We start from the raw sequence: 27360 nt of genomic DNA on the forward strand, positions 1-27360 counted from the left end.
TGTTGACCATTGTTTGGTTGTAGCATTCTACTACACCACTAGAGCCTGGCCGATAAGCTATATGTAGCTTTCTTTTTATCCCCAGTATCTCCCACATTTTCGTCATCACCGCACTAGTGAAATGACTTCCGAGATCGGACTCAATGCATTCGGGACACACAATGAACTGCATGTTTTGCAAGGCAAACATTCCACCCATTTTGTGAATAAACAAGTCGCGGTTAACATATATCTATTGCCTTTTGATGAAGTTGTTACTGGTCCAATAAAGTAAATCTGGATGTCTGACCATGGCATTGACATCCCCCTTTTCATCAGCTGTGCCCGATGAGTGGGTGCTTGTGGCTGGAATTGAGGACATATTAAACATCCTTGACTATATGTGCGAATGTCTTGCAACATATAAGGCCAATAAGCGTAACCCCATAATAATTCATACGTTAACATCTCACCTTGATGACCAGCCGTTGGGGCGTCATGGGCATGCTGTAACATCAAGCCTCGAAATGCTCCGGGTACCACCCAATGTGAGATACCATTCTTTGAGGTTCTTACCAACAATCCATCCTGTAACGAGAATTGGGACTTACCTTTCATCAAAATCCATAACTCTTCTTTGCCTACACAGTCTTCCACAGTTATGGGACAATTCTGTGGATCTTCAGTGTGTTTGTAAAAGATACCAATGACTGGATCCCCGCTTTGACTCATGATGAGATCCTCACTAGGGGAATCTTGCCCCCATCCACTACATTAACTTCGTCCTCCTTTTGGGCCTGTCTTCTTTTCATTGCCCTCACTTGAACAGTTCCCATAAGGTCATCAATATTCAGGACTTCTCCATTAATGGCTCCTTGTTTGGCAAGGGAATCTGCCAAATCATTCCCTTCCTTATCCACACCTAGATATTTTGAGTGGCCTCTTACATTTTTCCAGTAAATGGTGATACCGTGGGCGATGAGCATCTCGTCGAGCCTACAAAACATTTTACCCTGCTTGACAGACTTGTAGTTGCTTCTTACCATGTTAGACCTTTTCCATCCAGGGGGGTACTCCACAAAACAGTTGCAAACATAATTAGTATCTGTGATTATAACAAACTCTTTAATACCAGATTCGATAGCCATTTGTATGGCTTTATACACAGAGGTAAGCTCTGCGACTTGGCTACTTTTGGAACTAATTTTGTACCCCACAGACACATCTGGGAATATATTATTCCACACGATTCCGATACCCGCAATCAATGTACGTTCAGTTCCTATATTGGTATGGAAAGAACAGCCGTCTACATATACACATGGTAAGGATTTGCAATTCTCTTCTTCATAATACTTGTATGGAGATAAAGATTGTTCTTCCAGGAAATCATTTCCTGGTGATTCAACTTTATTTCCTGCATTGGTACAATCGTGATGTTCAGCTAATCCTTGAGCAACTGGATTCTTATTATTTTGTTTGTATGTGATTTACAATGGCCATACCATTAAGGACATGGAATGGTCTCCAGGTAATCTGGACCATAGAGTATTGTTGACCAGATCAATCTGCACGGCAAATCGGTGTAGAAGGTCATTACCTAAATACATCTGGTACCGTGGTTCATTCAATACGATGAATAAATGTTCCATAGTCTTATCTCCTATGGAAATAGACAATAGACATCTCGCAATCACATTATGACTCTGAGAATCTCCATCCAGATCATGAATCCATTGGTCCTGTGGAGAGGAACCTTTAATCACTTTAGGGCTGTTGACCTCTTTTAAAAGACCTAGGCTTATATAACTGGCTTCAGATTTTAGATCCAACATGGCATATTTCACCCGGTCTATATTGTTCACCAGTACGGGAATCAATAAGTTATCACTGACCTTCTCAATCCATGCCAGGTCCGCAACTTCATAATTTCCCCCTTCAAGAGAAATAGTTAATACTTTCCCATCCAAGGATACCTTTTCAATTCTGTCCTTCTGCCTTCTGGATGGTTATGGTATGAGCGGTAACAGTGACATCTTGCCCAGACTTACCAGGATCGTGACATCCGGCATCCAGTTGTTCTTAAAACAAACATTAACAGAATTAAGCCTTTCTTCAATCACATGACAACTAGGTTGGGGTTGTGCATTGCAAGAGCACTCATAGGCAATAAGTGCCTTTACCTGAGTCTAGATTGCTTCATTGATCTACTCAATCTTTTCAGGAGGTCGATTCCTATGATCATCCAATCATAGGGAAGGTCCACAATAAGTTTGGGATGTCTAATTACTTTCTTGCCTATTTTGAATTTTACCATGCTGTACCTTTTACCTGCAAAGCGTCTCCGTCTACACTTATCAAAGAGCCATCAAACGATTCCAATTTCGGCCTTTTTGCTGTCACATCCATAACCTGTTGGAAATAACTGTATGACACTATAGTGGCTTGTGATCCTGTGTCAAGTAAACTCCTAATTGGCCCGATAAGTTCATCTTGGAGATAAGAATTACCAAAAAGGACTTCCGGTTCCGGCGCTGGAATGCAGGACGTGGAGTAAGTGAGCTCCGGCGCCTGACTCCCTGATATCTCCTGCGCTCCGTTCATAGCGGCACTAAGGGACTCCGAAAGTTGCCAGGGAGTACCCACACAGCGGCGGTACCCGGTCCATGGACTGTTATCTCTTGAGGAGCGGCAGACGGCAAATTAAGAGCGGTACAAGTCAGACCGCAAGTATCAAGCTGGGCAAGATGGCGGATTCCCGCCCTGCATCCCTGTCTGACAGCACAGGAGCTGGTAAAGCGGCAGCAGAAGAGGTAAAGCCGACTGATGATTTGCTCAGAATCGATTATAAAACTTTAGCCATTGAGGTAGCCAAGTACCTGGCTCCGGATATTAAGGAGACACTCGCCAAGACCCTTACACAGTCTCTGCATGAACTGCATGATACAGTGGCGAGGCACGAAACGTGCATAGAAGAACTGGAGCAAAGAGTCGCGACAATGGAGGAGGATGTATCCAGATACAGTCGTGACAATCAAGACCTGTTCAAGCAGAACATTATATTGAAAGACCGTTTAGAAGACCTAGAAAATAGGTCTAGGCGGAATAATTTACGGATAGTGGGCTTGCCAGAGAGTATCAAGCAGCCAGCTTTGAGAGAAATCTGTGAGGTTGAGCTACCACAAGCCCTAAATCTGAGTGGGAGACATAAAGTGGAGAGGGTTCACCGAGTGGGACCGGCTATGGACTCTCAGGGGCAAAGTAATGCCAGCTCTCAGAACACACATCCAAAACCACGCCAAGTCATCATGCGGTTCCTGGATTATACAGACAAGGAATCCATCTTGAGGGCCTTCAGAGCTCGCAAAGGACCGTTGAGGGTGAGAGGGCACGTCATACTGATGCTCGCAGATTACTCAGCTATGGTGGCAAAGAAAAGGCGTGAATTCAGTACAGTATGCTCGGAGTTGTACAGACAGCAAGTGAGATTTCAGCTGTTATACCCAGCGATTTTAAAAGTCTCCATGCCAAGCGGCGAAGTTAAATCCTTTCAGGACCCAGATGTTGCAGCGTAATTCTTGCAGATGAATACCCGAGAGGGAGACCAGCGGCAGAGAGGGAGGTCCCCGGGACGCCGTTGGCAAGGCAGAGAAGGAACCAAGAGCCCGGAGTGGAGACGTTCACCACCTACAGACAAGCGTGTTTTATACTAATGTTTTATATGTTCTTGCATCAGCCGTTGTCCGTCTTCAGATACATATGATCAGAGGTTATGTGTACCTAGGTACAATCCTAGTCGCTAAAATGCCAGTTATTGAAAATTGGGGGGAGCATGAAAATAGTTAGCTGGAATGTGAAGGGCTTACGCTCACCGCAGAAGAGGTGGATGATTTTACGTCACGTTAAGAAGATGAAACCTGACATAGCTTTGCTTCAGGAAACTCATCTGTTAGCGAGAGATTTTGGGAGAATGAAAAAATTGTGGGTAGGGCAAGTGATCGGATCGGCTTCCTCTGAGCGGAGAGCGGGAGTCCTGATGTTGTTTAACAAATCTTTTAATTTTGCCTTACTAGATTCTGTAGCAGATGATGAAGGAAGGTGGGTCAAAGTGACGGTACAAGTCCAAAATGTGAGGTACACTATCTATAATGTTTATGGCCCAAACTCCAATAACGCCCAATTTTTTAGGGCACTGGAAGGCAATCTTCTCATAGATAAGGCTTCCAATCTAATAGTGGGAGGCGATTTCAATTCTGTAGTAATGGAAAAGGAAGATAGGAGAACCAAATCAAAGGAAGTGAGAAATGGCGTAGCACAGGACGCTGTTTTGGGGCCCATGATGGAATCGGTAGGACTGGTAGATCCCTGGCGGCAGCATCATCCAGATGATAGAGCATTTACATTTTATTCTCACGCCAGAGACTCATGGTCACGTATCGATTATGTTTTTACTCAGGACACCTTATCAGGCTTGGTGGAACATGCTGATATTAGAGATTATAGTTATATCAGATCATGCTCCAGTGACCCTAGTTATGAGGGATACGTTCTTGAAGGGGACAGATTATTTGTGGAGGTTCCCCTCGAATTTAACTGATAGCGAGGATTTTAGAAATAAGCTAGTGGGATGGTGGGAGGAGTACAAGGAAGACAATCAGGCCCATTGGGATGAGTCGGAACTTTTCTGGCACACATCTAAGGCGGTAATGCAAGGACGCATTATGGGATATATATTTAATAGAAAGAAAGCGAGTCAGCAGGCGTTGGAACAAGCGAGCGCTAAAGTTAGACAAACGTATAGGCAATTTACGGAAACACCTACTGCAGAAAATAAGGTGAAATGGGTGGAAACACGCCAGGCTTTTGAACTAAGCGAAAGGGACAGAGAGGCTTTCAGACAAACACAATTTGAGACCAAATTGTACAGATATGGTAACAAGGCGGGTCGAATGCTAGCAAACTTAGCTAAGGGTCAGAGAGCGCCCCAATTTATATCTAGCATTAAAGATAACAAGGGGAAGGTTGTTATTGACCCGGCAGGTATAAATGGTATTTTAGGTCAGTATTATAAGGCCCTATATGAGGATAATTCCTCATCTCCAATAACTAATACCCTGTTAGATCAGGTAAAATTGCCTAAGGTGAAAGATGAACAACTTCAGAAACTAAATGCGGATATCACTATAGAGGAACTCCAAGCGGTCATCAAAGGTTTAAAAAATGCTAAAGCCCCAGCACCAGATGGGTTTTCGGGGGAATATTACAAAATACTTATCTCACAAGTATCCCCAGTAATGCTAAAACTATATAATGACGTACTGAAGGGTAAAATAGACCCAGATAAAGAAAATGTATCTTACATTAAACTTCTACCCAAACCAGGGAAGGACCCCCTATTGCCAGGCTCTTACAGGCCTATTTCACTAATAAATGTGGATACAAAGATCCTGTCCAAAATCATAGCTGACAGATTGGCCTCTTTCCTGCCGTTCCTGATTGGGACTGAACAAGTGGGGTTTGTCCAAGGGCGCTCGGCAGTTACGAATATTAGGACGGTCCTGGCGGTTCTGGATAGAGTCCGCCATAGTCCTAAAATTGGAGAGACTCCAGCCATGCTCACCTTAGACGCTGAGAAAGCTTTTGATAATGTGAGATGGGCATGGCTGGAGGCAGTCCTTGATAAATTTGGATTTGAGGGGACTTTCAGAACGTTTATAACGAATCTATATAAATACCCTAGGGCAAGGGTGTATACCCAGGGCTATCTATCGAAACCTTTCGATCGGAAGAAGGGCACGAGGCAGGGGTGCCCGCTCTCTCCACTGCTATTCAATCTGGCATTGGAACCTCTTGCGCGGCTGTTTTGCTCGTCGGATTTATATGAGGGAATAGGGGTAGGTTCGTCACAAGTAAAGGCAGCACTCTTCGCTGATGATGTGGTTTTATTTTTAGCTAAGTCGGGGAAACATATTTCAATTGTCTTTCAAGCTTTGGAAGCTTTTGGAAAGTACTCTGGATATAAGGTGAATATAGCTAAATGTGAATGCCTACCTCTATTGCCCATGCGGGAGGTCTCTGAGAAAAGATTACTTAACTCACTGGGAATTACGATGGCTAAATCATATATAACATACTTGGGGATAAAAACTGGAAAAGACCCTCACTCCTTATACCAACTTAACTTTCCACCACTAATCTCACGAATTAAGGAAGATTTAGATAGGTGGCAGGGATTACCTCTTTCTCTACTGGGGCGTTGTTGCTTGGTGAAAATGATGGGAGTTGCGAAACTGCTGTATCCCATGCAAACGATCCCACTCTTGCTACGCCATGCAGATGTGGCTTTTCTGGAGAGTAGGTTTATTCAATTCATATGGCAGAGTAAAAAAATCAAGGATTGCTCTAAGCAAACTTAAGGTAAGGAAAGACTTGGGTGGTATTAATTTCCCGGACATTAGGGGTTATAATATAGCTTGCAATAGTAGATACATATTGGATTGGGTAAACAAGACATCTTTTTACTCCAATCTTAAACTGGAAACACAACTGGCGAAACCCTGGAATCTGGTGGCATTGCTGCACACTGGTATCTCTAAATTACCAGGACCAGTAAAAAACTCCCTGGTGCTGAGGGACACAATTATCGTATGGAAACTATTACGGAAGATGTATGGTTTACCCTACCAAATGTCTAAACATTTACCAATAGCGGCCAACCCTAACTTTGAACCAGGTGGGGATGGCAAGTTCATGATAACTTGGACTCAGGCGGGGATTAGAAAAATGGGAGATCTATTTCATGAAACGGAGTCTAGGTGGATGACACAGACGGAGTTGAGAAAGAAGTGGAATTTGAAGGAGCCAACCTTTTTTCCATATATGCAGATTATGTCTTACGGCAAAAGTTTGTGCAAGGATCTGACTAGGGAGTGGAGAGCGAATGAATTTGATTCGCTTTTAGGAACAAGAATTAGACCGTCCATTATTATTACTTTGTTATTTCATTATCATGACATGCAGTATAATGGGATAAAGCTGTATGCTCATATTCATATTGTATTTTGACACTTGCTGTGTATGATCAATATCATTTGTCTGATAATGATATAAATGTTATTTTTGGATGGGAGAAAATCTATAAAAACTATATTGGAAAAAAGAATTACCAAAATATTGGCCTTCAACCTGAAACAAATCACATATGAAATTAGGATGTTCACTCATCTGCTGCTTTTTGAGGATTTGATCCTTTTGCAGCGATGCGAATTCTGGAGAAACCCGGATATTCTTTATGCATGCGGCAGCAGCCCCCACTTTTGGGGAAAACTGGATTATATCACAGCTTACAGATGGCAGCTAACAGATTGATGCTGAGATGATGGGATCACTCATTGGAGAAGACACATTAGTGCACGAATCTACATGGTTAGACTGCAAGATAGATAATACGTTAGACACCTCCTCTTTGGCCTCAATTTTAGGGTCAAGAACGCTGCAAGGCAATATAGGATTAGGAATCACATTAGATTCTTCTACAACCAGCTCGTTAGCCTTTCGTTGGCCTGGGCTCTGCCCCACCCTGCCTGCTTTATAGGGCTGAGCTGGGACCTGCAGCCGCCCCTAAAAAAGTCTCATGAAAAGTGTCGATGGACACCTGGGACATCTTATTAACTATTTCGCTTAATTTAGCCACTTGATCTGCCAACTGATCAAACCGATCATTTGATTTGTGCACAGTTTGGTTTTGTGGTGTACCATTTCTAGAGGTGGGTGACCGAATTCTAGGTGAAGTAAAGGGTTTAGGCCTACCTTCTTTCTGTTGTCTGGGCCTGTTATTCCAGCGCCTGTATCCCAGGGTACCCCTATTGTAATACTGGGTATGGTAGTTAGACCTCTTATCACCATTATTATCTCCTCTGACCCGTTGGGGCTATGAGGCTTTGTGTGCCTAGGTCCTACCTCTTGTCGCTTGGTTCATTGGAAAGGTCCTGTAGACGGAGGGTACCTGCGTGACTGTGTTTAAAATCCCAGGTTAGGGTTTATTTTAGCTTCTGATAAGTTTTGTTCTGGGGACCTTTTGTATCTTTTCTCACCCGTAGCATGGCACTCACTGATGTTAAACAGTGAAGTGGCAGCCGATCAAGATCTCTAGTTAGGTTAAATTTAATTTGCATAGGCATTGCATTATAAAACAGTTGTTTGAATTCCCCAGATTCCCAATTTGGGGACCTATACACTAACCCATAGGCATTTTTAAGGATAGAGAGGAATTCACTGGGACTTTGATTGGATCTACATGTGAGTTTATAAATATCAAGTTTTGTAGCAGTAATAGTCCGGTAAGGGCCAAATTCTAATTTCACCTCATGCAAATAATCCTGCCAATCCCTGATCCCCCTGTCCCTGAAGGAAATAAAGTAGAGGTGATACTTATTTTCAAATGCCCATGTTAGGAATCTGATCCTGTTCGCATCAGAATACAATTTTAAAGAATCCATGGTGGACTGCTACAGTTTTAAGTGATCAGCAATTTCAGGAGAACCTCTCTTAGAGAATTTAGGTACAGTGGCATTTAGAAATGTAATGATACTCGAGGAACTCTGATCCCCTTCTGAACACTGAGCATATTTCTTTCTAGAGACCACCTCACCACCTCAGAATATTACAGTCTCCTGGAACTTTCATCCCCCTTGAGGGAAAACTCATGCCTGCGCAGTAGGGAATAAGCCACACGCTTTTACACATCACTGTCATAATCACTCATACTCCGATCACTTCCATCGCACCCACTTGGCACAGGTGGCTTAACCCGAACATTCCTCTCCAGGGAAAGGTGTGGGGGGACACTTCTGTGGCCTTTGGTGTTGCTAGCACCTAGTCAGGCAGTTACAGCTTGAAACGCCTGACTTAATTGGGTTAATGCCTCCTATGTAATCATGCCATCACCCTCGGGTGGCTTAGGGTCTCGAACGGATTCCGCTTTGAGAGCATGTGATGATGACATATTTAGATTTTGGGGTGAGAGCTGGAGGATCCAAAAATCTCTCATTATCAGACAGATCACTTTTAACATTGACTATAGTATGGCTTGGTCCGTCTGTTTGCTGAAGGCTGCAATAACTGAGGTTCATCTCATCTGCCTCCCTTTTTAGTTGATGATAGGCAACATGGCTGAGATCGAGCTCATGCTTTAAGTCCTCTATTGATACTTTTGCAGATTCTAACTCTGTTTTTATAGGAGATATATACTGTAGGCCTGAATGTCTGTTATATGCATATTTCTACTCTTTAATAGGGTACTGACTTCTAGTACTGCATACAGGACTGGGGGCAACATCTTTAAGAGGTGTTGGTCTTTACTGTTGTTAATTTTAAGCACACCAAAATAGGTTAGATGTCTCCTGACTGTACAAAAGAATGTCTATACATCCACACATTCTCTCTTGGCTTCTGCCTGCAGCTCACTTAACCATGCAGTTACATCCTGATACAAACCCAACCGTGAATTTACATATTCAGCAATGTTATGGATTAACTGTTCCGGGCTAGATGGACTATCTCCTGTAGCATCACCATAACCCGCTTCACTACTGGCTGCACTCATTTTCCCTACCAATAATTGGTACACAGATATATGAACAATCTGGTTAGCCAAGAAAATTTATGGAACGTTTTACTATTTGCACAAATAAGTTATAAATCAACTCGTTCTCGCTGGGGCCTCCAATTTATGTCACGGATATAAAGCAAATGCTTTATATAAAAAAAAGGATCAAAGGAAACATTTTAAAGGGAATTGATCTTAGAGGTGGACATATAAAACACCTCAAATAGAGTTTGTCGTTAATTTAATTATATTGTGCAATCAATAAAACATGGTACAAGCGTCTATGCAAAAATATAAATGATTTATTATACAATAACTTAGAATACAATTAACGCTTAATCAATATAAAATTAAATAATATGCAATAACACGCAGTAATATCTAGTGCCCTAAATTCGCCGCCTCTCAAACATAAAATTTACTACAACCGTCTCGACCAAAATTATGAGATATACTCTCAGTTGACACAGTAAACTCAATAGAGATTAGGGTAGATATGAACCCTTACTCTACTCAAACTATGAGCAATCTCGGATATCGGGTAGTCTTGCGACACAACTTATAAATTATCATGCCTGATATTGAGTATGGAATGTGAATATTCCAATAAGAGAGTTTCTCCGATATCAATATTACATCTTTTATTCAGTAATATGCATCTTTACTGAATAGTGATAATATTGATGTAGCACTTTTAACATTATACATCCGCACTAAAGCGGGGAGTTACTAAATATCAGGCCAATTAATTCAATCAATACTACACATAATAAAGTTATACGTTATCTGAGAATGCAGATGATATGCAGAGCCTGAGGGAAGTCAGCTCTAAAGTCTGTTCTGATCATTGGGATTTTTCTGCTGGGGTGTCTCTCCTTTCTTTTCTGTCCAATCATTGTCTGTTAGGCGTGTACATATAATAACGACTGTGAAGTCACTGTATTACCCAGAATGCATTTCTGCTGTTGGTGTAATGTTACTTATTTATACCTAGATGGCACCATTGCATAAGCTACTAGCATCATTACTAGTAAGGGTTAAATGTCCAGGTCTGACTTCTTCTTACATTTCATATACATAACATATGGAATCCTAAATCAGAGCTATAGGGATTAACTTTGACGCACGTACCAATTAAAGCATAGACATTAAGGTACCATTTTAGACATCTCCCAACTATCAAATTTATGGTACCGATAAGAATATAATAGACCTTGTACTCTCACAGACATATGTGTCTCCCCTGTCACTTCAACGGGTGATTGATTGTTAGTTAAAATAACACAGCCTTCCCTGAATGGAGAATCATTAACAAAATCTATACTCAAAATTCTTCTCATCATATTTTAGGAGTACTTGCGTTCCTAGTGAGAAATATATAAGATAATAGATGCATTGACGTCCTTCATAATATTTAACAATATACAGTACAGACCAAAAGTTTGGACACACCTTCTCATTCAAAGAGTTTTCTTTATTTTCATGACTATGAAAATTGTAGATTCACACTGAAGGCATCAAAACTATGAATTAACACGTGGAATTATATACATAACAAAAAAGTGAGAAACAACTGAAAATATGTCATATTCTAGGTTCTTCAAAGTAGCCACCTTTTGCTTTGATTACTGCTTTGCACACTCTTGGCATTCTCTTGATGAGCTTCAAGAGGTAATCACCTGCAATGGTTTTCACTTCACAGGTGTGCCCTGTCAGGTTTAATAAGTGGGATTTCTTGCCTTATAAATGGGGTTGGGACCATCAGTTGCGTTGTGGAGAAGTCGGGTGGATACACAGCTGATAAGCCTACTGAATAGACTGTTAGAATTTGTATTATGGCAAGAAAAAAGCAGCTAAGTAAAGAAAAGACCAAGAGTCACCTCTGCTGCGGAGGATAAGTTCATCCAAGTCACCAGCCTCAGAAATCGCAGGTTAGCAGCAGCTCAGATTAGAGACCAGGTCAATGCCACACAGAGTTCTAGCAGCAGACACATCTCTAGAACAACTGTTAAGAGGAGACTGTGTGAATCAGGCCTTCATGGTAGAATATCTGCTAGGAAACCACTGCTAAGGACAGGCAACAAGCAGAAGAGACTTGTTTGGGCTAAAGAACACAAGGAATGGACATTAGACCAGTGGAAATCTGTGCTTTGGTCTGATGAGTCCAAATTTTAAGATTTTTGGTTCCAACCACCTTGTCTTTGTGCGACGCAGAAAAGGTGAACGGATGGACTCTACATGCCTGGTTCCCACCGTGAAGCATGGAGGAGGAGGTGTGATGGTGTGGGGGTGCTTTGCTGGTGACACTTTTGGTGATTTATTCAAAATTGAAGGCATACTGAACCAGCATGGCTACCACAGCATCTTGCAGTGGCATGCTATTCCATCCGGTTTGCGTTTAGTTGGACAATCATTTATTTTTCAACAGGACAATGACCCCAAACACATCTCCAGGCTGTGTAAGGGCTATTTGACCATGAAGGAGAGTGATAGGGTGCTGCGCCAGATGACCTGGCCTCCACAGTCACCGGACCTGAACCCAATCGAGATGGTTTGGGGTGAGCTGGACCGCAGAGTGAAGGCAAAAGGGCCAATCAGTGTTAAGCATCTCTGGGAACTCCTTCAAGACTGTTGGAAGACCATTTCAGGTGACTATTTTTGATGCCTTCAGTGTGAATCTACAATTTTCATAGTCATGAAAATAAAGAAAACTCTTTGAATGAGAAGGTGTGTCCAAACTTTTGGTCTGTACTGTAAAACAATACATATGTCCTATCGATTATCTAATACAAAAAAAAAAAAAAAAAGGTTCATTATATGTGTATACAGACACCACAGATTTTCTGCTTCACCAATAGACATCAACTGTAGGGGTAATTAGTACTAGATACGTCTAGAGAATATCCTTATCTCATTTATAAATCTATAAGGAGGCAAGAATGACTCTTATCAGACTGGTACAGCTATAGAGAAGAAACCAACTTTAAAAATACATACAATAATGGTGAATATATCACAATATGGCCGCTTATAGGTGATCAAATCCACTATAATTATGATATTTAGATATAACTGTTATATATTTATAAAAAAGCACAACACCAAGGGAACATTTTAAAAACCTGCATGTTGTGCGGTCTCAGGTTATTTAACAATATGTTAGAGTTTTATATTTATACACTCTTACAATTAGAAATAGCTAGTTGAAGGCAACCATAATGCTGATGTGGCCCTAAGTGAAAATTAGTTTGACACCCCTGCTTTGAACTATCGTCCTCGATGTCTGATGGTTTAATATGTCTAATTTATGTTTACTTGCATGTCTTTTCATCAGTTTCCTGGTGCTGCACTCTAAAAACGGTCACTGATAGAAGGTCCCGTCTATCAGTGGCCTCTATTTACTTATACTGGGGATGGACATGCACTAGCTCCCTTGTCTGTCCCGAAGTGTAAGTGAATAAACACCACTATTTCCAACACATGTGCAGCTTGTAATAGATAGTGGTCAACCCCTTTAAAGTACAGTATATTTATAAAAGTATATTATTATTTGTGATTTCTAATTTTATTCTATAATGTAGCTGACTTTGACATTTATAAACTTGTTTTTGAATCCATTTGCTGACATTCTTCTCCTTCTTTCCTGTTTCAGGGGCACAAGTTGTAGCAACAGATCTGGAGGAGCTGATTGGAAACCTGCAGTACAATATACTACGAAATACCAAAATGAAATGTAAATATGTGCCACAAGTTAAAGAACTAATCTGGGGATCTAATTTAGAGAAGAAGTTTCCAAAGTCCTCCTCACACTTTGACTATATTTTTGCAGCTGATGTTGTTTACAACCATCCGTATCTAGAAGAACTTCTGGAGACACTTGATCATTTGTGCAGTGAAAACAGCACTATCCTTTGGGTTATGAGATTTAGGAAAGAAAATACGCTTCAGGAGAATGCATTTATTCAGAAATTCCAAAAGCTATTTGATATGGAGGTTATCTTCGATCTGCCAAGTCTGAGCATAAAACTCTACAGAGCTAGAAGACACAATCAACAAAAATGAGAAATATTATGATAAAATTACAAATGGGTTATTATATTTTAAACATAAACAATAAATCATAAAACAATAATTATTCAGGCACATGCATATATTTCTTGAAAACATATTTGCACTAAATAAATGAGCTAAGGCTCAGCTTTTTTTTTCAGAAACAGCACCACTGGCTTCCCCCAGATCTGGAAGCATCATAAATCATGTGTTCACAGGTGTGCACCTCAGGGGGCAAGGCCCTGTATTGATTCTTGATTTCTCAGATAAAATAACAAGGTTTATTGTCTGTTGAGCAGATAAGACTTTGCTCAGGTATTTATGTCCCAATTCCAATCTTCTATAAAGACCTGAAGTCAGGAGTCAATATGTTGTTCAAACACATAATATTTACCCCAAAATGTTGCCATTTAAAATACAACATCCCACAAAAAACCAAGCCTTCCGAGAAACAAGCTCTCTGTGATGGCTACAATTCCAAGACTAAACGCTGCTCCTCTGACCAGCACTCACAATATCATAATGACTTATGATGTTGTGACTTTGTGCCGGATTGCAGCTCTACTGTACTATACTCATGACATTACGTGAGCACAGTATAGTAGACCCGTGGTCGTGCAGGAACTCACAGCACAACATTATGCTGCTGTGATTTCAGGTTAAAGGAGTAGTATTCAATCTGGGAAATGCAGCAATCACATGGAGTGTTTCCCGGACCAAACGCACTCATGTAAAACTGGTCTAACTAGCTAGGTGGTAGCTATAAACTGGGCATTGTTAGGCATAGTGCTGAAGCTGTGGCAGAGAAAGGAGAAGTGCATCACGGGTTTGGTTAGATACAGCAACAGGAAGTGCTAAAAGAAGGATGGAAACAAACCAGAGCGATTCGATTGATTTACATCAGGTAAGCAATGGCATTAGCATCAGCGTTAACACTATACTAATCCTAGAAAACCCCTTTAAGACTATGCCTAGAGATGAGCATAGATTAAAAAAATTTGATTCAGACGATTCACACATTTATTTATTTTTTTAAAGGGGTGGGGTCTGCTCGTGGCATGGTTACACGCCATGTAATGATGCAGGGCCATGGCACCCTGGCAGCGCTTCACCTTCTGCCCACAGATCATACATACAGCCATGCTGGCGTTCTCAAGCGACTCAATGAAAAATTCCCACGCCAGTGAGTATGGCACCCTCGCCAGTCTCATGGAGATGTCCATGACTGCTCTCAACACCTGCTCCGACGTGACTCTCATCATCGCTATTTGCACATCTACAGGAGAAAGCAGCAGATCTCTCCTCCAAATCTGCACTGGGCAGTAGCTGCTGACTGTCCTCAGTAATATCTTCCTCGCTGAAAAGTGGAGCAGAGCCGGCGGGGTAGATCACTTGCCTGGCAGTAGGAGCAGAAAAGGAAAGAAGCAGGTTCAGGACAGGTGAGGGCACAGAGCTTGTTCCTGGGGCATGCCAACTAACTGTGGTCTCAGAAGAACCCACAGACTCCTGGCTGTGGGTGTCTGATGTCAGTTGAGTTAATGTTCAAGACCAAGTTAGTCATTCCAGGACACTGGGATTGGTTGTCAAAACACGACTGCTGGATGACACTGGCAGCTCTGACCTGTTGCTCCAACTTCTGCTACCACCACCCATTCTTCTGCTGGTACAAGAAAGCTTAATGTTTAAGCATAGGAAGAAATGTAGGACAATTGTATGCTTGTGGGAAAATTTTGAGGAAGGCCCTTTTCTGTTCCAGCATGACTGTGCCCCCGTGCACAAAGCAATTTTTTATAAAAGCATGGTTGGCTGAGTTTGGTGTTGAAGAACTTAACTGAGCTGCACAGGATCCTGACCTCAACCCTATTGAACACATTTGGGAGATGGAAAGCCAGGCAATCTCATCCAACATCAGTATCTTACCTTACAAATGCTCCTCTGAATGAATGGGCAAAAATTCCCACGGACACACTCCTAAATCTTGTAGAAAACCTTCCTAGGAAATTGGAAGCTGTTTCCAGCTCTATATTAATGCCTATGGATTTAGAATGTGATGTCATAAAAGCTCCTGTAGGTATAATGTGTAGGTGTCCCTATACTTTTGTCTATATAGTGTACAGGATTTGGCAATAGAGAATTACTTTGTGCATTATTTAGCTCCCAGATATAGAGTTTACATGTATGATGTAATGTTTTCAAGGTGCCTTTGCTCTCTTCACCTGAACAGAAAGAGTAATAAAAAAATGTGTAATAAATCGTAACCCTTTCATGACTGAGCGATTTTTCCTTTTTTTTTTGTTTTAGTTTTTTACTCCCAACCCTCTCAAAGCCATAACTTTTTTATTTTTCTGTTCACATAGCTGGATGAGGATTTTTTTTTGCAGGACAAGATGCCCTTTCTAAAGGCACTTTTGACGGTTGCATACAATTTGGTGGGAAGTGGGAATTTTTTTTTTTATAAATGCGGTAAAATTGGGTTTTGTTTTTGGGTTTTGTTTTTACAGCATTCCCTATATCATAAAACTGATCAGTTACTTTAATTCTCCAGGTCAGTACGAATCTGGCAATACCACATATGTATATTTTTTATTGTGTTTTTATAAAAATAAAAACCTAGAAAATATAATTTTTTTCTTTTAGTCTCCATATTCTGACCCCTATAACGCTTTTGTTTTTAAAAATGCGGAGCTATGTGAAGACTCATTTTCTGCAGAGCGATCTGTCATTTTTAGTGATACTATTTTTGGGTGAATTTTTGATAATTTTAACTTTTTGTAGGAGGAGAAGTGACCAAAAAATGACGAATCGGCCATTTTGACTTTTTTCCCCATTTTGCCATTTTCCATATTGGATTAAAAAAATATATATATATTTTAATAATACAGGCATTTTTGCATGCTGGGGGATACCTATAATGTGTATTTTTTATTTATTTTTTTGGGGAAAAGGGGGGTGATTAGAATTTTTATATTAAAAAAAAAAAAAAAAAAATATGTATTTAGTTTCCCATAACAAGCAATCATTGCATTAGCATTGGAGTCTATGAAGATTTTACTGTATTTCTATGGAGCCATGCCACAGGCAGGGGCTCCATAGAAATTTCTGTGCAGTAGCCTCCTGTCACACAGGAGAACAGGGGCTTCTGCTAACACTCTCCAGCTCCCCCAATCTCCACAGTTTTTTCGGGTTTTCAGCATTTTGCGTTTTATTTTAGCATTCAGATGCCTGTGGTCAGGATTGACCATGGACATCTGAAGTGTTGAATGTCCGTGACTGGCATTACCGATGGTCATGGACATTAGCCGTGGGTGCCTTCTGTATGAAACAGGAGCAGGCGCCATCTTTAAAGTCCCGACCGTAGACATATATAGCCGTATGGCAGTTGGGAAGGGGTTAAGGATGCTATACCATCTGAATAAAAGCACTAGTATTCTCGTTGCAGTACAGACAGGCTTTGTGCAAAAATGTTTTACAGGAATTATTATATTCAGCATACTGTGAGGGATATTTATCTAAACTGGTGTAAAGGAGAAGTGGCTTAGTTACCCTCAGCAACCAATCAAATTCCACCTTTCCAAAGAAGCTCTGAAAAAATGAAAGGTAGAATCTGATTGGTTGCTGAAGGTAACTAAGCCTCTTTTCCTTTACACCAGTTTTGATAAATCTCCCCCTGTGTTTATTCAGTGTACTTTAACAGCACCCCCAGAATTTTCTATTTAAGAGCTGGAATTTTCTCGGCAACAAGGTATGTTTTGTAACATGCTTTAAACATCTTGCTGATGTTTCATACTGGCAGAGCATTATGCCAAAGTGAAGTCATTGCTTGGCTGGTTAGTATTGTATGATACCATATACTGCCTTGCTACTCATATTTTTAGGCACATGACACAATATATGATCTTTGACACTTTGAACTAAGCATCGGTAACAAGGATACACTTGCAGGAGACAGATTCTACACATTAATTAAATACTGTGCTTAACAAGATTGAGTTTTAAAACTTTATGCCATATGGTAATTGACGAACACTGTCTCCTTTGCCCCCAACATTCACTAGTTTTGTATTTCATATACTATCCATTTTCCAGACCCTTGGAGGTCTATGCTCCTCCACTAATTTCAACCCTCTATGGAGTGGAAACCGTAATAGCCCTGATAGACCGGGATATTAATAAGACTATCACTGAGTATCAACAATGCCAATATCCCACTCAACATTACCTCAGTAGGGAAGAAGAGGAGGCTCTCAGATCACTTAAAAACAAGAAGGACATTATAATTAAACCTGCAGACAAGGGCAGGGTTATTGTCTTTATGGATCACAAGGATTACATGGATGAAATAAATCATCATTGAATGTCAAAAGTTCTGGCTACTCCTACCTGATCAATTCCATAATGAAGGATATAATACACACATGGACATTAGTAATACTCTGCTGCCATATATATTGTTCCACTTTTTAAAATTATGGAACTTATGCTATTGTATATGCGCATGGCAGCTGAAGGCATCTGTGTCGGTCTCATGTTCATAGGTGCCTGCATTGCTAAAAAATAAAATAAGTTTTTATATATGCAAATTAGCCTCTAGGAGCAATGGGGGCGTTGCCATTACACATAGAGCCTCCGCTTTCACTGACACTACTACCCCCTTTCCACTTTGATTGGCCAGGGGTGATGATAATTTGACTGCCTGGCCCTGTCAATCAACAAAATGGAGAAGGCACTGCAGTTGTAGAGAAAGCAAGGCCTCTAGGTGCAACAGGTCAGCCACTTTCATAGGTAAAAATCTGATGACAGGTGCCCTTTAACACTACATGTAGTAAAGAAATATTACAGTAGTGAATGTGAAACCACTGGATCAACCAACATATTTGACTTAGAGCTAATCCTAAGGGCATTATCCTGGCACTCCCATGGTTTTAACCCTATACCTCTTTAACGCACAGACATACATACAAGGGTCAGGACTTTGATGCAGGGGAGCCAAGAGGCCACTACCACCTCGAGTAGTCTCTCTGTGGTTGACAGCTGATCCAAGTGGGTCGGAGACAGTGGTATGGAACCCAGAGGGATCAGGCAAAACCATATTCAGGTACAGGTCGAGATCAGGGGAGGCAAAGTACGGTCTGATAGTCTGAAGTTGGAAGTGAAGTGACCCAGAGACAGCAATGGGCATGGATCCTCTTTATAACAAACAAACAAACTGCATTGACACTGTGACTAGTTTATTGTGTACTGAACTGTGGCCACTGAGTGCCACTTGATATGCCTGTGGTGGAGAGTTTTATGAGAAACTGTTTTCTGACTACCATAGTGTTAAGAGAGTACTCCCTGCGACAGCATCCGCCAAGTATTGTGCTTTTGCCAAGTGTAACAACCATGGGCCTTGTAAATAACTGTTTTCTTGTAACCTATAGGCTTGCATCCTCTGTAACAGAGAGAGAGACTGTAACCGTTGTACTAGTTCTGAGTAAGCACCTGTTTATTCTTGAACTTGGCGAGTCAGTGATAATCACTGCACCATCCTTGTACAGGTCAAGGGCGAATACAACCTGTCATGTCTAAATAAGAAAAAGATGAAAATGAAAAGATCTTCGCAAGGAATGTGCTAGTCTAAGTAGTGTGCGTGAGAAAGAGGTGATGTTTATAGCTCCCTAAATGTTCCACGGTCCGGTCCAACAGCAAATATTTGGGGCACATTGCCAATCAAAGTGGAACAAACCCCTCGCCTCAACAGATGAGGGGGCTTATGAGAATGATTGGCCCTTTGACAGCTGTCTTTTACCATACCAGCCCGTCTTGAACTTGCTCAGTCTGTGACAGTCACTGCGCCATCCTCTTGTGGGTCAAGGGCCAATACAACCTGTAATGTCTGAAACCCTTAGGAGGAAAATAGGAAAATGAACTCATTTTGGGAGAACTTGTTGAGTATTATTGGAACTAGATAGCTGACTTGTAATATGGCCCCACAAGAAGATGGCGCAGTGACTGACACAGACTCAGCAAGTCCAACAGGAACAATTGTTTCCTCTGTATTGAGGCAACTAGTGTGGCGGTTACAGTACCTCTCTCAGAGGGTGCAGGTTTATTGGTTAAAACACAACAGTTATTTACAAGGCACTAATGTTGAGCAAAACAAACTTCGGATCTAGGATCCCAAGTAGATTCGTTCAAAACTTTGCTTCAATGCTCTGTGGAGATTCATCTCTGTACAGAATTCAAATGCATGGGCTCCAGCGAGAGAATTTCGTTATCACCGAATTCTCGCAGGACTTTGGTGAATAACTTCAGCATTTGATTTTTCAACTTTAAAACCATTCTAAAACAGGAATCCGAAGTCGGCTTCGGTACCAAGGTACCAGCCTGGTAACAGAGCCGACTTCGGATTCCTGTTTTAAAATGGTTTTAAAGTAAAAAAAATCGAATGCCGAAGTTATTCACCGAAGTCTTGCGAGGCTTCGGTGATAACTAATTGCTACTCACCGGAGCCCATACATTTTAATGCTGTATGGAGACGAGTTTCCGAACAGCATTAAAACGAAGTTTTGAGCGAATCTACTTTGGATCTTTATTCTGAAGCTCAATTCACTCAACACTACAAGGCACAACACTTGGTTACATTTCTTGGCAGCATATCAGACTGTACAGCACTTTGCAGGACTAGCTTTATTACGGGGGTCATGCAATTTAGCACACATTTTTTAGGTCACAATTTAATACTTATCACTTAAGGTCTCTGTGCAGTTTGCTTCACCACCAGCTGCATAAGTAGCAAACATTATAGGTATGTATAATAGCACAATATGTCACTAAATCCAAATTATAGCAAAAAAAAAATGCTATATTGTTATTCCCCACAAAAAAGTACAATGTTCTTGCACCTGGCTGAGCCCCACTCCCCACTCTGGGCCCCATAGCAAATGCTATGGCTAGAGTTACGCGCATGTTCACCTCATACGATGTTAATAGAGCTTCACCCTTTTCAGGCATTATCAGGTGGGCATACTGCTTAGTTACTCTTGACTGAGGTAACAAGTTACATGATGCCCAGCATGATTATCCACTATAGAATACAGTTCGGTAGCAGTCCATAAACACTTTGGGGGGTCATTTATTAAACTGGTGTAAAGTAGAGCTGGCTTAGTTGTCCATAGCAACCAATCAGATTCCACCTTTTATTTTGGACAGCCCCTTGGGAAAATAAAAGGAGGAATCTTGTTGGTTCCTATGGGCAATTAAGCCAGTTCTACTTTACACCAGTTTGATAAATGACCCCCTTTCATCTTAGCTATGTCTCACTTGTAACCATTTCCAGTTTTGCCCTGGTCTATAACCAGTTGCAGACTCCAGAACTGCTCTATTAATACACCAACAGATTATTTGACTAATATGTGTCCAATCAGATCAATAGTTTGTCTGTATAACAAAATATTTGTGTGTAATAAGTAATCTGGCCAATGATTGGTCAGAAATCTGTCAGATATCTGTCAGATTATCTTTTGGTGTAATACAACCGTAAGGGCAGTACAGTACCTTGCCCCATCAGATATCACCAAGCTCGAATTCCCACCAGCACCTGTTACAGCTTCCTAACTAGCTCTTCGCAGGAGAGCTATTCCTAACTAGTTACTGCCACAAGGTGCAATGAATGTTTATTTAATGAATGCTGCATTTGTAGGTCTTCTGTGTTGTTACAAAAAAACGTTGGCCTCCTCTATCCCCTTTAACCCCCAGTATCAGAGTCAGGGTACAAGCCAGGGTCAGGAATCCAATATCTGTAGGAAAAAGTATGTCTAAAATATGTTATAAAGAGTTAACTCTTGCAGTCTATGTCGGGGTGCTGAGGTTAAGCAAATAAAGGAAGCTCTCTGAAACTTTCTCAGCGACCACAAGAAAAGGGATTTTTTTAAAGCTAACTACAACCATCTGTGTATTTCACATGATATTGTAACCAATGCTTTTTGTCTAAAATATGGAAATATGGTAATAACTCTGATTAAGGAGACGCCAGCTAGAAGGTATAAAATGTATGCATCCTGTCTATACGTTAGACTTCACTTTGACGACACCGTTATCTGTTATTGTCTCTTTGCTAGCTAGCAAAAAAACAAGTGCCTGCATCAAATTCAGATGACTCCAATCCTGACTTGGTAAAAGAAAAACTTCCATAACAACTTGGTCCTTCGAGCCAGAATCCAACATCCTCTGTTTTCATCCAGCCATGGGCTGAAAACTGTGCAAAAGACCTCTGGACTTGTCACCTCACCTGGACTGAGGTGAGGTGACGTATCCGTAGACAGTCATTGAAGAACTGGATAAGTAATGGCATGGCTGTGATTGGCTGGTGCATCATGTGACCAGGCCTCTACACAGGCTGGATCACATGTAGCACCGCCCATCAGCTCTGAGTAGTGCAGGGACAGGAAGCTGAAGCGAGGAAGAGTGTTAGAAATCCGGCTATTTGTTTTGTGGGTGACCTTTAATGATTTTTTGTGGGTGCAATACATCAGCTTTGCACCCCTGACGCAAAAATAAAATAATAAATCTGGCTGTTAATTCTGTGGGTGAACTATAGTGATTTTTTGTGGGTGCAATGCACCATTTTTGTACCCCTCTCACAAAAATATAATAGTTAATCTGTTAGTTAAACGAGTGACATATACCGATTTTTGGTGTGAGATACACGTGCACTGCATATGTGACAGGGAAATTAATATAGTTAATCTGTCTGTTAGTTCAGTGGGTGACATATACCCATTTTTGGTGTGAGATACATGTGTACTTTATATGTGACAGGGACAGTTCCGCGCCTCCGCATCATTCCCCAGCTGGTTGTTAACTGGTACCATTCAGACTAGTGGTCTATAAAAATGTTATATACAGTGGGGCTGACCCATTTTCTATCCTTTCTTCCCCTTCCTTGTGTTTGTGTCATGTCTTGGTTTGTCGAGTCTTGTCATGTTCATTTTTGTTTCTTATATTTGAGTGTAAGGTAATTGGAGACTGTTACCCTAGTATCTCTCACTCTTAATTCGGGTAGTTTTTTAAAGGCTTGTCAGTCAACTACCATGTTATATCTGGATGTTTCTGGATTGTACTACTTTTGAATTACCTGTGAGGCCAGTGTTGGCTATTATGTATTCCCTTGTATGGGTATTTGGACGTGCTTATTATATCACTTACTTATATGCTTCAATAAAATACTGATTGAACCGTATATGTGACAGGGAAATTAATATACTTAATCCGTCTGTTAGTTCAGTGGGTGACATATACCCATTTTTGGTGTGAGATACACTTGCACTTTATACATGACAGGGAAATTAATATAGTTAATCTGACTGTTCGTTCGGCCGGTGACATATACCCATTTTTGGTGTGAGACACACGTGCACTGCATAAGTGACAGGGAAATTAATATAGTTAATCCGTCTGTTGGTTCGGTGGGTGACATATTCCCATTTTTGGTGTGAGATACACGTGCACGTTATACGTGACAGGGAAATTAATATAGTTAATTAGTCTGTTAGTTCGTCCGGTAACATATACCCATTTTTGGTGTGAGATACATATGCACTGCGTATGTGACAGGGAAATTAATATAGCACTGATGCTCAACCACTTATGTTTTAGGATGTGGACATTGGAGGACCACCGCAGCATGTCTCTGATGATGATGACGAAACACAGATGTCAACTGCTGCTGCTTTTTGCTGTGTGCAGACCGGCAAGGAGGGCAGGGGTAAAGAGTGGGTGGAAGATGATGTGGAGGATGATGAGGTCCTAGATCCCACATGGAATCAAGGTCATGCGAGTGACGTGTGCAGTTCGGAGGAAGAGGTGGTGGTCACACAGCACGAGTCCCACAGCAAAAGAGGGACCAGGCTGCAAAAGCAGAGTGGCCGTCCCCTAGCCAGTATGACTGCTACTGCCCACCGCAACCAGGGACTGAGCACACCAAAGCCAGCTCCAAAGAGTTCCCTGGCGTGGCAGCTCTTCAGACAATGTGCTGATGACAAGACGCGAGTGGTTTGCACGCTGTGAAATCAGAGCCTGAAGCGAGGCATAAATGTTCTAAACCTGAGCACCACCTGCATGACCAGGCATCTAAATGCAAAGCACAAGCTGTAGTGGAGTACACACCTGAAAAACCACAAAAGATCTCAGGCTCCTCTTGTCTTCTGCTGCGGTCTCGGCCTCTTCCTCCCCCTCGGAAGTGACAGTTGCACCTGCCACCCCGCAAACAGGGGATGTGGCAGCAACACCACCACCTCCACCACCGTCACCCAGCATGTCCACACTGTCTCATGGAAGTTTTCAGCTGTCCATCCCCCAAACACAAAGAAAGAGGAAGTACTCCCCTCCCTACCCACGATCCCTGGCCCTCAATGCCAGCATTTCAAAATTTCTGGCCTTTGAAATGATGTCATTCCATCTAGTGGAGACAGAGACTTTAAAATCCTTATGGCGGTGGATGTCCCACAGTACGTAGTTCCCAGCCGCCACTACTTTTCCAGGTGAGCAAACCCTGCCCTGCACAACTAAGTCTTCAAGACACGGGCGTATCTAGATTCCACTCGATAGCGAGGGGAAAAAGACAAAAAGAGGGGTAGGGGGCGCACAATAGGGGTGTACGTCCAACACAAGTGTAAATTGGTTAGAAGACAAAGGTGCTCACCTTTTAGGGTTGTGCTACTGATAGGCACAACACTATTGTAGATTTATAGGATTATAGACCCTTTTTCCAGGACTGCAGCCGCAGAAGGAATTTCTTTGGGATCGGATGCCCAATCCCCCAAAGGATGCTTGTAGGAGAAGGTAGTTCTGGTCAGGCGCAAAATCACAGGTGGAGAGGTCTTTTGAGATCAAATCTTCTTTATTTCATAAATAGCTTATATACATAAAACAACGCGTTTCGGGGCTCAAAAAATCCCCTTCATCAGGTTACTAGGTAATCATATCAGCTCAGAGTGTGCATAAATATATATATATATAAATATATATATATATAAAAATGCAAAAACAGAGTACCTGTGGGCCGCCCACAAATGGGAGGGGCTAACCCCAGGTGTGATGATGAATACATATGAAGAAAACTTTATTAAGACATCAATCAGGGCACATTGTCAGGTGGAAAATCTATCCACCAGTTGGTTGAGGAAAAACGATTCTTCAGAATATTAAAAACTGTATTTATATTGATGAAGTGGCTGGCAGGAGAGGAAGGGTCATATAACCACCTCTCCTCAGTCACGTTATCGCCTTGTGAGTAGGGGCGGGCCATAATTAAATGGCCTGCTGACGGAGCGCTGGCGCATGCGCCCGGCTGGCCTTCAGGAGACCTGTACTATTTGCCGCAAGAAAGGAACTAGGGATGTCATGTGATCGCAAGTCTTGCAATCATACGACTGGTGACCATGGGGATGGGGATGGGGACGCTCAAGCATTGTGTATATTGCGCCTGTGTAGGGGCGCAATATACTAGCGTACCTACTAGGGAGTTATCATATGATTGCAAGTCTTGCGATCACATGATTAGTAACCATGGTGGTGGAGACGCTTCAATAGGGAGTAAATCGTCCTTCTAGGGAAGTTCAATGTATTTGCGTGACCATTAAGGGGGGCCTATACATGATAGGGTTGAGAGATAAATACTGAATACGGCATATATATGTAATTGCATGTTTTTATCGTCGATTGACAATGGTTTTAACGCATGAATAATACATAAAAAATAATAAGTTACCCAAAAGATAGATACTTATATATGTAGTCAGGAAACCTTACACATATGTATTAAAAAAAAATAATTAAAACACAAATAAATAAAAGTATACAGGATCCAATACAATTACGTGCACATATAAAGCTTGGTTAATTTTCGTGGTGATCATAACCCATAAAATTGTTAGAATTTTTTATTTTTATTTTAATTACAAAAAATAAAATAAAAATTATGTATATCATAGAAGAAAGGGAGGGGGGAAGGGGGGAAGGGGGGAAGGGGAAATATATGAAAATACAAGAGGGGCGTACTGTGCAAAGGGTGGGAGATATGCCCATACAGAAAGGGAGCACATTCCTTCTGTATCTACAAGTATGTACTTGTATCTACACCCATAGCTGTTCACCTTTATAAGTTTATTTCAAAGGCTTCGTTGAGACCGTAAGGGTTTAGACTATTAAGTTTAAAAATCCAGTACATCTCCCTGCGCCTAATGTACTGGGTATCCTTATGTAGATGAGCCGGGATTTGTTCAATTGGTGTCACACTGAAACCAACTGGACTCCCCTCATGATGTTCCGCCGCGTGTCTAGACACGCTGTGTTTCAGGTACTTTTTCTTAATATTTGATCAGTGCTTATTAAACCTGTTCCGCACTGTTTGAATCGTATGGCCAACGTATTGTAGATGGTACGGACATTCCAAGAGGTATATGACATGGGTACAGTCACAGTTTAGATTGCTCAGTATGGGGAAGGACTCTCCATTCGCTCGGCTATGGAAGGTAGATTTTTTGGCATATAGTTGAACAACATAAACATCTTTTGTGATCACATCTTGGGCTTCCTTTAGGGGCAGTGGTACCATGGTTGTCAGTATGGTGTTCAACTGAGTTTAATTTGCTAGGTGCGAGAATGTCTTTTAAGGTGCATGCTCTTCTATATGTCAATTTTGGGAACTCAGGGATAATTTTCAAATGGATGTCAATGTAATGTGATAAGTTTGGAACTTATCGCATTACATTGACATCTATTTGCAAAAATATGTCTTCAATCTCAAATCCTACCTAAGGGACTCAACATCCCTTATTACCCTACTTAAAGATATAGTATGAAAAGATAGCTATCATTGGGTGACTTTGGATGTTTCAGCCCTATATACCAACATTTACCATGATCTAGATATGAAATGCACATCCGTTTTTCTGGAAAAAGATCAAGAAATGCCTATCCAACAAAAGGCCTTCATCATGAAGGGCATTGAGTTCATTCTTACGCATAATGTATTTATGTTCCAGAAAGGAATCTATAAACAGATATGAGGGGACGCGTTTCGCGCCAAGTTTTGCTAACTTGTTTATGGGGGCTTTTGAGGAGGAGTTTATCTACCAAACAAGCTTCTGGTCCAATAACAACATTTATTTGCTTCCGAAGATATATTGATGATCTAATTTTTATTTGGAACGGAGACCAGTCTTCCATAGAAAAATTTATTTCACATCTTAATACTAATGATTCCCCCATCTCCTTTGCCAGAACATACAATAACATCAAAATCGAGTTTTTGGATCTAGAAATTTTTATTCAGGATAGCAAAATTAATACATGCACGTTTTTCAAAAAGGTTGACAGTAACAATTACTTGGACTTCAACAGCACACATTATAGAAAATGGAAAGCTAACATCCCTTTTAGTCAATTTAAACGATTGAGACAAAACTGTACTTTGGAAGATGACTTTACCCAACTATGCGATATTCTGGCCTCCAGGTTCAGCCATAAGGGTTATCCTGCTAATATTTCTGGTGCAAGAACCAAAGCTGCTGAACTTACCCAAGATGAATGCCTTGTTCGAACACGTAAACAAGAGAAGGGCACCAATAGCGATAAATAGAGTTGTAACTTCATCACCATCTACAATCAAAATCATACGTCCATTAAAGCCATTCTGGAAAAACAATGGTATATTCTGAAAAGAGACCCCATCCTCAGCCAGA

At 41.2% G+C, this 27360-nt stretch overlaps 1 protein-coding gene across 4 annotated transcripts in view; it reads left to right on the plus strand.

Moving 5' to 3' along the window:
- The window catches only part of LOC122932453 (protein-lysine methyltransferase METTL21E-like), a 75857-nt gene extending 62130 nt beyond the window's left edge, over window positions 1-13727 (plus strand). For 2 of the 4 annotated variants that reach the window (XM_044286863.1, XM_044286864.1), the window contains 2 exons: window positions 13239-13319; window positions 13416-13727. In XM_044286863.1, coding sequence (XP_044142798.1) covers window positions 13239-13319; window positions 13416-13648 — 314 coding nt within the window. In that variant the 3' untranslated portion in view covers window positions 13649-13727. Of the gene's footprint in view, window positions 1-13238 lie in introns of all 4 variants that reach the window. The other 2 variants (XM_044286861.1, XM_044286862.1) reach the window with 1 other exon arrangement.
- The last annotated feature ends 13633 nt before the right edge of the window (window positions 13728-27360 follow it).

Source organism: Bufo gargarizans, chromosome 3 (genome assembly GCF_014858855.1).
Source record: "Bufo gargarizans isolate SCDJY-AF-19 chromosome 3, ASM1485885v1, whole genome shotgun sequence".
Classification (NCBI taxonomy): domain Eukaryota; kingdom Metazoa; phylum Chordata; class Amphibia; order Anura; family Bufonidae; genus Bufo; species Bufo gargarizans.